The sequence below is a fragment of the Pundamilia nyererei genome, unplaced genomic scaffold, assembly GCF_000239375.1.
Source record: "Pundamilia nyererei isolate P.nyererei 1_Seehausen unplaced genomic scaffold, PunNye1.0 scaffold00290, whole genome shotgun sequence".
NCBI classification, from domain to species: Eukaryota; Metazoa; Chordata; class Actinopteri; order Cichliformes; family Cichlidae; genus Pundamilia; species Pundamilia nyererei.
In genome coordinates, this window is record NW_005187691.1 from 133,894 (window position 1) to 144,488 (window position 10,595).

The 10,595-nt window shown below is 37.3% G+C and overlaps 1 protein-coding gene across 1 annotated transcript; it reads left to right on the forward strand.

Annotated features, from left to right (window-relative positions):
• Window positions 1-6: 6 nt before the first annotated feature.
• LOC102201967 (uncharacterized) lies at window positions 7-9,306 on the forward strand. The gene is made up of 6 exons (XM_005750841.1): window positions 7-125; window positions 344-637; window positions 760-1,053; window positions 6,742-7,086; window positions 8,050-8,178; window positions 8,276-9,306. The coding sequence occupies exons 3-6, from the start codon at window positions 789-791 to the stop codon at window positions 8,413-8,415; spliced, it is 879 nt and encodes a 292-aa protein (XP_005750898.1). The 5' UTR covers window positions 7-125; window positions 344-637; window positions 760-788; the 3' UTR covers window positions 8,416-9,306.
• The last annotated feature ends 1,289 nt before the right edge of the window (window positions 9,307-10,595 follow it).

Genomic DNA, 10,595 nt, shown 5'->3' on the forward strand with positions numbered 1-10,595 from the left:
TACCTTTAATATCCCTCAAGTGACCTTCAGTAATGAGGGATCGTACCAGTGTCAGTATCAGACAAGAGTATCAAGTCGAGACTTCAGATCCCTACAAAGTGATTCCGTCGGAGTTTCTGTTACTGGTAAAAACTGAAATGTAAAATTTTGTGTTTCGGCTGATTGTTGATGAAATGTTAAAGAACTGTAAGTCTCCATTTCTCAACCGAAAGTTATCCTTTCAGCCTCTGTGCCACTGTCACCTTAATTGAAATGGAATTGAGTTGACAGGAAGCTAAAGTGAAATGAAACTCATACCTTTTCTAAGATGAAACACCCACTATGTTATTTATTTATTTTTCAGTGATCCTCCCAAATCCCACCATCACATCAAACATTGGTGGTGCAGTAACCTGGGGTCAAGATGTTAGCATCACCTGTTCAATCTCAACTCAGCATTTAGGTGGAACATTCACTCTGCAGCAGAGCTCAGGCTCATTCAGGAAAACCCAAACATCAAGCACAAACTCTGCTGTCTTCAGAATCCCTGAAGTGAATTTCAATAATGAGGGATTGTATCAGTGTCAGTATCAGACAAGAGTTTCAGGGCGAGAATTCAGCTCCCCTCAAAGCAGTTCTGTCAGAATATCTGTTACATGTAAGAAAAAAGATTTGCCTATTATGATTTATCATTTATGTGGATGAATACTGAAATTCAATTTAGTGAGTTATTTCTCACCAAAAAGAAAAATAAACTAATAATGTGTTATATTTCTTCAGTGATCCTCCCCAAGCCCAGTGTCTTCGTGATGCCTGTGGGGAAGGTGACTTGGGGACATCGCGTTAGCATCACTTGTTCAATCTCTACTCAGCATTTAGGTGGAACATTCACTCTGCAGCAGAGCTCAGGCTCATTCAGGAAAAGCCAAACATCGAGTACAAACTCTGCTTCCTTCAACATCACTGAAGTGAACTTCAGTAATGAGGGATCGTACCAGTGTCAGTATCAGACAAGAGTATCAAGTCAAGACTTCAGCTCTCCAAAAAGTGACCCTGTCGGATTGTCTGTTGCTGGTAAGAGAAACATATTTTCTCTAACTCAAAATGAAAGTTGAGATGTTAAGTAAGATACGTAATTCCATAAACCTTTTCTTTACTGTTACAGAAGAAATCTGATTAGCAACCTTAACGGTGACTTTAGCAAAGATGGCAAGTTAAAAATACAAAAACAACATCATCAGTAGATTATGCTGATGAGATAGAGCAAAATACTTGAGTTTCCAGACTCTGAGAAAGAACTTTAGTTAAATTGCTGGGGTTTTCTCAGTTGTATTATTGAGTGTCTACCTTACAATATACCGGTAAAGCGCCTTGAGGCACAGTATAAATAAAGCCTAATTGAATGGCTAGATAAAGTTGGGTATTATGTGCATAGCATTGACAATGTATGCTATGTCTTGTAATGATACCACGTAAGTGAAGGATGTATAATGCAAACAGAATTTGTCCTAGCAAGTGTAACCCCCCTCAGTCTCTATTTCCGGTGCTGTATGAGTAAAACTCTCTGGACTCGAGATGGGTAGGGCTCAGGCGTGGTTTATTCCCCTTTTTGTGGGTCTCTGCAATAACATGGGACATGAATAACAATGGGTTTCCAGCAACAGGATTCCGCCCAAACACAGCAAAAGCTTCATTGCTACTAACGGATAAGCTAATGATCGTATAGTGGAACTCTCAGTTTTCTTAAAATAAATAAAAAACAAATATTGATTGAAAAATAAAATGGCAACAAAACTTATCACGGAAAATAAAATAGAAACATTACTGCATTGTGGTTTAGGTAACAAAAGAGAAATTAATTCACTTAAATGCACATTCATGTAAATATAAATAAACTTCCAGACCAAAGCCAAAATTTCCTTTCATGTACAATAGTAAATGGAACAATGCTGCCATCTACTGGGCAAAACTTAATAAGCAGTATTTCTTGAACAGAATTAGCCTGCAGCTCAACCAAATACATGTTTCAAATACACATACCTGCAATAACATGGGACATGAATAACCATGGGTTTCCAGCAACAGGATTCCGCCCAAACCATCAAGAGAAGTTTCAAAATTATTAGACACGACAGTCTCCTCTAGCTGTTAGCCGCTAGCTCAGTGTGTCCATTTTTCCTACCGTCTAACTCATAATTGCAAAACAAGGTCATAAAACTGAAATCTACTCAGATGCTACTGTATGGGCAGTTCATGCTGTTAATGCACTGTCATGTTAACTTCAATGAGGATTTTCAAATATGTTTTAAACTCATGTTCAGTCAGGGCAGACTGAGGAAGAACTTACCACAGCAAAAGCTTCATTGCTACTAACAAGCTTAGGGAAAGCCCGTTTACCAGTAGCAGACTTCCGCTGCGGATTTTCAAAATAAAAGTTTCAAAATAAACCCATGGTTGCGATCCCAAGTTTAACAGGAATTTAACAACAACAAAACCATATTCATTCTTTTACATCGTTACACAAGGAACAATTTGGAACTCCATAATTAAACTTAGTGTTTGAAGAAGACTGTCCATTTACATGAACAAACTGGGATCTATTAATCAGATATAATGCAAACTACTGCATTGCAGTACCTTTATTTCGTATAGCATGCTCTAAGCATTGTATTGGAGATTATATATCGGAATTTCAGGAGCAGGATGTTACCTCGAAACCAGAGGTGGGTAGTAACGAGCTACATTTACTCCGTTACATTTACTTGAGTAAGTTTTGTTCTGAAAAAAATATTGTGTGTATTTTTTATCATAACTCTGGTTTTACGTGGCCCATCGACACAATTCCAAAAACTGGTATTTAGTTTGAAGTCCGCACTTTCGACCCAAGTGGAAATGGAGACTCTGACTCGCTGCATCTTGTAGCTGTGTCGTCTTAAATCGGTCGTATGATTTTGACGCGCCGGCGCGTCCGGTGACCCCACACAGCAAATCCAGGATGTCCAAATTAACACTGTCGGATTTGATTTCAACACTATTAAAGTGTCTATATGGGTCCACACCAGAGAGTGTTAATTTAACTCTTTTTGGAGAGTTGGTACATTAACTCTGATTTCGTGTTAAACACCAAATCTGTCTGGAGTTGATCATTTAACACTTGGTGTTAAGAGTTTATATATTAACTCTCAAAGAGTATTTTAGTTTAACTACGTAAGAGTTATCTTCTAATTCATTCTAAAAAGCGGGAATTTTACTGTTCTGAACTAGAAATTTCTTTTGGAAATAAACATTTACTAAAAAGACGCAATGGTTTTTGAAAAACATTTATTCTGAACTGTGCACCACAATTTCAAAACATTTTCTGAAAGATGTAACAGTATACATGTTCTCACTTTCATTAGAGTTTTGTTTATCAAAAGGTCTGACATGGTAAATGCAAATAACAGCATTCTCATCACTTATTTCTTCAATACAATATGCATGTCCTTCATTCATCCCTTTGTGGAACTTCAACGCACTTCTGCTCTCCCCCATATTCCATCTTCACAAGCATATCCTGTGCGGAAATTGAAAATACTTTACTTGTGTAAAGTATTTTCCCAAAAGACAAGGACACAGGCAACAGGTAATACTGAACTAAATGTAAAACCTCAACCTTTTTCATTTTTACCTAAACCGTGTGCACAAAACTCTGGAGGGATCTATGCTAACGTAGAATCCAGTCAGGACGTCAGCTACTACTGTTTGCTCGCTTTTTTTGTTGTTTTTTTTTATGGGCGATCGTTTTCAGGCTTCAAGTAGCACCATTATACCAACATTTCACATTCTAGACATTGTTTTAGGTGTATTTGACCAAAAGTTTGACTGAAAATTCACATGCAAGCTTTTTTTCAAGGCTGTGGTATTTGCCCGCAAACAATACCTTTCAGCTAGCTAAAACAGAATATTATGCTATCAGCGAGCAACATGGCTAATGCCTTTCACACAGCTTTGTCTCAACTCCAAAGAGCCACAGAAGTAAAAGCTCATAATAATAATTGAAACAGTCTTTGAAAAAATGACTTACCAAGCATGGCAAACAACTCAAATATGTAGAGCAAAATGTTCTGAAACGGCTTCACTTCAGCTTCGATTGGAGCCGTGCTGGGGGCGGAGTCTGTGAATTCACTCTATTGGTGTCATAGCCCCTGTAGGAGTTCAGAGTTAAGAGGTCAAGAGTTAATGTTTCCATTGTAACACCTCCAGATTTGACAGAGAAACACTCATTTTTAACACTCGATTTAACTACTATCATTTTACACCTCAGAGTTACATTAAAAGAATGTGACTCTGCTTAGAGTAAAATTAACTCTACTTTTGCAAGAAGACTTTAACACCAAAACATTTAACACTTTTGAATTTGCTGTGCAGAGGGTTAAAGTCAGTTACAGCACTTTCAGAAAGACGTCTACTGTGATGACGTCTAATCATCACAGTTTCTATGCTATATGTTAGAACAAGATCTAAAGTGTTACTAAAGCGGTGAGTGGTTCTTTTAGATTTTGAGCAAAGCCTAATAAAAGAATAAATGCCATGTTGAGGCTGTCATTTTTAGCCTGTACATGGATGTTAAAATCAGCCACAATCCTTTTTTTATCTGAATTGAGCAATAAATCAGATAAAACGTCTGACGTCTGTGTAAGGTCCAGGTGGATGATAGATGATAACAAATAAGACTGGTTTTTGAGTTTTCCAATTAGGGTGGACAAGGCTAAGCATCACGCTTTCAAATGAATTCAAATACTCTCTGGGTCTTTGGTTGATTGATAAGCTGGTGTGGAAAATTGCTGCCATACCGCCCCTCAGCCTGTGCTTCGAGGATTCTGAAGGAGGCATTGATTCATTTAAGCTAACATAATCAATCTGCTGTAACCAGGTTTCTGTAAGCAGTCTAAAGTGATTTGTTGATCAATTATTCATTCCTTTACCAACAAGGACTTGGAAGAGAGAGACCTAATTTTTAATAATCTGCATTTCACTGTTCTACTCTTTGGTGTGAAAGTGGATATTGCATTATTCTTTCTTTGTGATTTTTCATGTTTAAGTGATTTTTTTTCCCAATTTTTAGTCTGTTTTAAGACACAGTCTCTAAGGGGATGGCCGCCGGGATGATTTTAGGGAGACAACAGGAGGAGAGAAGTTGCAGAGGCATATTTGACTGCAACTCTGCTTCTCTGGATAGTCACATTTTGTGGGGTTTGGCCAAACAAATCGGCCAAATTTCCATGAGATGAGAGAGCTGCTCCATTCGAAGTGGGATGGATGTCATCTCTCCTGACAAAACAGGGTTAGGGTTAAAAATCCTCCAGTACATTTGCATAAAAAATATGGTAGTGCTATACTAATATGATAATAAAAGCATTTTTAAAAAGCTCTATTTTCTGTTGTCTATAATGTAGAGGGTAACTTTACCTCCACAACTAAACAGGAAAATCAGTAGAGTGAAGGGTTAAAGCAGGATTCGCCAGTGCGAATGGTGGCGAAACACTAAGATCAGTTGTAGTGGCTCAGCGTGAGGAAAAGAATCATAACTCATAATAACTGAATAATAATTAACGTGAGGTCCAGTAGATTTTCTTAATGTGGAGGCGGCTCTTTGTGGATTTGCACAACTGCATTCAACAAGATTTGAGCAGATCTTTCACATCTACCTTACAATATAAAGTGCCTTGTTGTTGTGATTTGGTGCTGTATAAATAAATTGAAAATGAAAATTGAAATTGAACACAATCTCTTTCCTAAACTAACCGTATACTGTATATTGTTTTTATACTAGGCTGTATACAATTGGTGCAAAGGTAGAATTTAGTGAATTGATCTATGCATCATCAGCTTTAATGCAGATTAATTTCCTTTACTTCATGTAACCTAACACTAACCATGAGCACCACAGCCACTGTGCACAAGCCCAAGACAGTACAACAAGCTGACCTGTTTATCCCGGACAAAACTACCCAATATTTTTATGCAACATTGAAATAACACAAAGTTAGTAGAGCTTAATTTATTTTGCAGGATGTTTCACAATAAAACATTTTTTTTTATCAAAACACATCATGTACAAATCCCATATGTAATTTGACTTATGATATTAAATGTAATCTTAAATTTGCAGTTAATTTAGTGTCACAGTCCTTACCTTTTGTGTCTCTGTTGATCTTGAGCTGATAGAAATGTTACATTTGGAATTACCTGCCAATTAAAAAACATTACTTGCAAAATGCTTGCTCCTCTTCTTCAGGACTAGCTGCTGAAGTACCGTGACTTAACTTGTGTAATTTACGGGCACCTGCACTCATTCCAGCCCACTTTAACCCCCAAGTATAAACACTATAAAAGACACTGTTGAATATAATATGTGTTTTGAAAATGTAAGGATGAAAAGTAAAAAGTTGCCAGAAAATTAAATACTCAAGCAGAATTCCACGGTAGACTATTTTGAGAGCAATGCTTAAAAGTGGACTTTTATGTTTTTATAGCTCCAGCTACAATAACCCCTGTTCCCTGCTGGACAATCTCACCTTGCAAAGTCTGTACATTTTGTTACAGCACTCTAATCCAACAGCATATCGATTACAAATGGCAGTGGAACTTTTCAATTAGTTTTTCCTACAGAATATAACCCAGAAATATCAGCTTCACTTCAGCTTGTTTAATAGTTTCAATGCATCTTCAGAATCCTTAATCGACCCTAAATTGTGTTTACTCTGTCTCACTTTTACCCAGTGACACTGCAGCAGCCCAGCATCTGCCTGACATCTCCTAACACTGGGCTGGTCTGGGGTCCTGAAGGTGTAGAGGTCATCAGAGGTGATGACTTTGTCTTCACCTGCTCCATTTCCTCCCACTTTCCTGGAGGGGTTTTCTCCCTCATCTTCTCGGGCTCCAACATCACAGAGACCAAGCCAGCTGTCAATAACTCAGCCTCCTTTACTTTTCCTGAAGCTGACTATGAACACCAGGGCAACTACAGCTGTGTGTATGAGGTCGTAGTTGTCTCGAGGAAATTCACCTCAACCTTCACAGCAATGAGTGTCACCATTAAGAAGGCTGGATTGAAGCTGTACTTAAGTAAGACCTATAATTGATTTGAAAATTACCCTAAAAAACAAATATATTCTCTGGGTGTCCGTTGAGCTCAGGGCATCCTCAGAAAACCATTATTATTAATGACACTGGTGGCTGTTCGGTGAAGTGCCACCTAACATGCATTTTTATGAGAACTCCCAAAACAGGGATGAGACATACACAAGGCATTCCTCACTAAATTGCTTGGTGACATGTACTTGATGTTATACGAACCGGTGGGATTGACTGTATTGGTTAGTAACAGTTAAACATAGGGTAATAAAAAGAAAAGTTAACTTGGATGTTACGGACCAGCTAGTGCTATATACATGCTGCATATCTCAGTAAAATGGAGGTAGCTAAGCTAACCATTTGGTGATGATAAAGTTAGCAAAAATGTGATTAGCTGGCCAACTCATCAGCACCACAAAAATCTGCTTAGTTGTTACTCCATCTGCTAAAATGAATTGAAAATGGCCAGTTAAGTGACCAGACCAATCTTTGTTGGACCGTCTTTCTTCTGGTTAGTACTGACTTATCTGTTCATGGCCTTGGTTTACTTACCTTAATGTTGTTATTTACTTTTTTTTGGTCACTAGCGAAAAAAACCTGTCTCAGTCAATAATTGTGTTTTTTGCTTTGTCATTTGTTTTGTGGTAACAGCCAGTTGTTTGTGTTCTGTGTACTATGGTTACTCATTGTTGACCCTGAAACTACAAGAGAGTCACTTAGGCAAGGCAAATGGGAGGAAGTGTTTTAAATCATATCCTGTGGCCTGACCAATCCTTCACATAGAAATCAGTGTAGAGACTGTGAGAGGCAACTGCTGTCGGGGAAGACAAGAGAAGTTAGGATACACTCCACTCAGACAGTGGCAATATAAAACATTTAATATCTGAGAAAAACATTTCTACTGTATGTTAAATAACACAAATTTCATGTTTTTGTCATGTTTTTCTGTTGTAGTGAGTATGATCACGATCGTCTCAGTCTCAGCGCCCCTATTGCTGCTTCTGCTGGTCCTGACTGTGGTCTTCCTGGTCTGCAGGAGAAGGAAACAAGCTGAGAAGTCTGAAGACCTTGTCCATTTTCAAAGTGTGTGCGCACAGAGTTACAGTACATTACAATAACAGATGAACTGAGAAAGTATTTCAATTTGCTGACGTCTGATATTCTAATGTTTGTGTTGCAGTTATTTCAAACAATTACACCATTGATGGTGAGGAAGAGCCGCATTATATCAGTTTTAAGCAGAACGACACAACGAAGAAGGTGGATCAAGGACAGTGTATGGAGAGAGTTGTGTGTGAAGAGGATCATGATCATGAGTGAAAAAGAAAATGAAAGGGCAGCCAACTTTTTATTTTCAGTTGGAGTAGAAGTGAAACCTGACCTGTTCAAAAACAGAATAAATACCACAGCACGATAATACTTTTAATAATTCAGTCATTATCAGCCCAAATGTGCTCTCTGTGTTGCTTAGAAAAAGATTTCTTAGTTTATAAATAATTATGAAACACTCAGCAAATACTGAGACTTAAAGTCTCAGTATTTGCATTATTAATCATTATCGCAGGTCAAGGTCATAGGCCACTGTTCTATCATAGGACTCAGTGTTTAAATGTAATGATATTTGATTATTCTTTCTAAAGGAAAATGCTAATGAGACATGTGTACCAAATATTGATAGAATTATCAAAAATACAAATTCTGAATTTTAGGCAAAAAGTGAACAACTATAAAAATAAACTTACAAATAATCAAAGTTTTAGTAACTACAGTTTAGGTGTTTGATTTGTCAGAGAGATCTGTGTGCCTCATGGTCTGATAAATCATCAGTAGGATATAGATTGTGTTGGTTGCTTCCAGCTGTTTGAATTTAACACCAGATTCAGACAGTCGACATATGTGTACATTTGTGAGCTGTGTACATTTTGGTATGTAACACAGTAACGCTAAATTTATTAATTATTCAGTTATTCCAGTCAAAACACAGAAGATAGTTCCAGCAAATCACACTTTACTTTTATATAACTAAGTGAGGTGAGTGGTCACACACAGTTACATTACTTACACTCGGTAGCTATCCTCAGGTTGAAGAGTGCTGAGCTCCACGTAGCTATGATCTATTTTATACTGTATTCTAATAACAAGTGATGTGTAAGTTGATGCACTTATTATAGCAAATAATAATCATTTTCATCATCATCATCATCATCATCATCATCATCATCATCATCATCGTTGTTGCTAAATTTAAATGTAACCTCATCATTTGTGGTTTTAATCATTATGTCATTACTGTGCACATGGATGTTGTTCAGCTTTACTCCAAATTCAAATAAAGGCTGCTGCCAAAATATCGAAATGTTTAAATCTCATTACACACATTAAGAATTTCAACTATTTAGGAAATTATTAATAAACTAATGAAACAATTGTGTTTAGATTTCTTTTTGGCTGATAGCTTTTTTAAAGACGGGGTGGGGGGTATTATTTTCATGTTGGACTTTTTTTGCTCTAAATAAGTGTAAACTGCATTTAAAGGGTCACTTTACCCAAACCGGCTAGAAAGCAACCCGAAGATTCTAACCTTACTAATAATTTTAATTACACATAATTACACATTCGAGTAACACACAACAGGTCGTGTGTGCGTGCATATGTTTGTATGTGTCTCTGTGTGGGGACGTGTCATGTTTTCATTTTTAAGAAAGGAGAAGTTAGCAGACATTAATATGTATATCTGGTCATATAGATACGTAGGTTCAAACAGCTGCATGTACTGAGATGAGTCCGCTGTCAGAGGACATAAGAAGAGTGTTCCTTACTTTTACTAGTGCTGTTTCTGTACTGTGACGCATTTTAAATCTTGGCTGATACTCTTCAGATCACGCATTTCTTTGTAAATGTGGGTAGCTCAGGAGGTAGAGTAGGTTATCCACTAATTGGAAGACTGGTGGCTGATTCCATGGCTGCTCCAGTCTGCATGCCAAAATGTCCTTGGGCAAAATGCTGAACTCCAAGTTGATGCATTCATCGAAACATGAATGTAAATAGCTGAATGAAGCATGTTGCATAAGGCACTTTGAGTGCTCCAGTCGAGTTGAAAATCGCTATATAAGCACCAGGCCAAATGATTACTAAAGTGTCTGACAACAACTCGTTCAAGAGTTTCTGAAATAAAAAACAAGGTTACGCTTAGGTCTGTAATTCATAAGACAGCTGGATCAAGAAAGGGCTTTTAAAGTGAAGGTTTAATTATCACCATCTTAAAAACCAGTAGTGCATAGTCTTTAAATTGACCTAGAATAATCATATTTAACATTGAAGCATTAATTAGGGATGACATTTTTTGACCAGTCTTGTAGGACTGGGATCTGAAAGCCACATTGATGGTTTGGAGAAAGATATTCACTACTATGTGCACTGTAAACCCAAAGAAAATTAAGACAACCAATTTCCTTAATTTTTTTTAAGTTGATTAACTTAAACATTTATCAGAACTTCAG

Bases quoted from the DNA above. Each gene is read 5' to 3' on its own strand.
- LOC102201967 (XM_005750841.1), top strand. From the start codon at position 789: ATGCCTGTGGGGAAGGTGACTTGGGGACATCGCGTTAGCATCACTTGT. The intron at 7,087-8,049 runs GTAAGACCTATA...TTTCTGTTGTAG, and splicing joins TGGATTGAAGCTGTACTTAA to TGAGTATGATCACGATCGTC. The intron at 8,179-8,275 runs GTGTGTGCGCAC...TTTGTGTTGCAG, and splicing joins AGACCTTGTCCATTTTCAAA to TTATTTCAAACAATTACACC.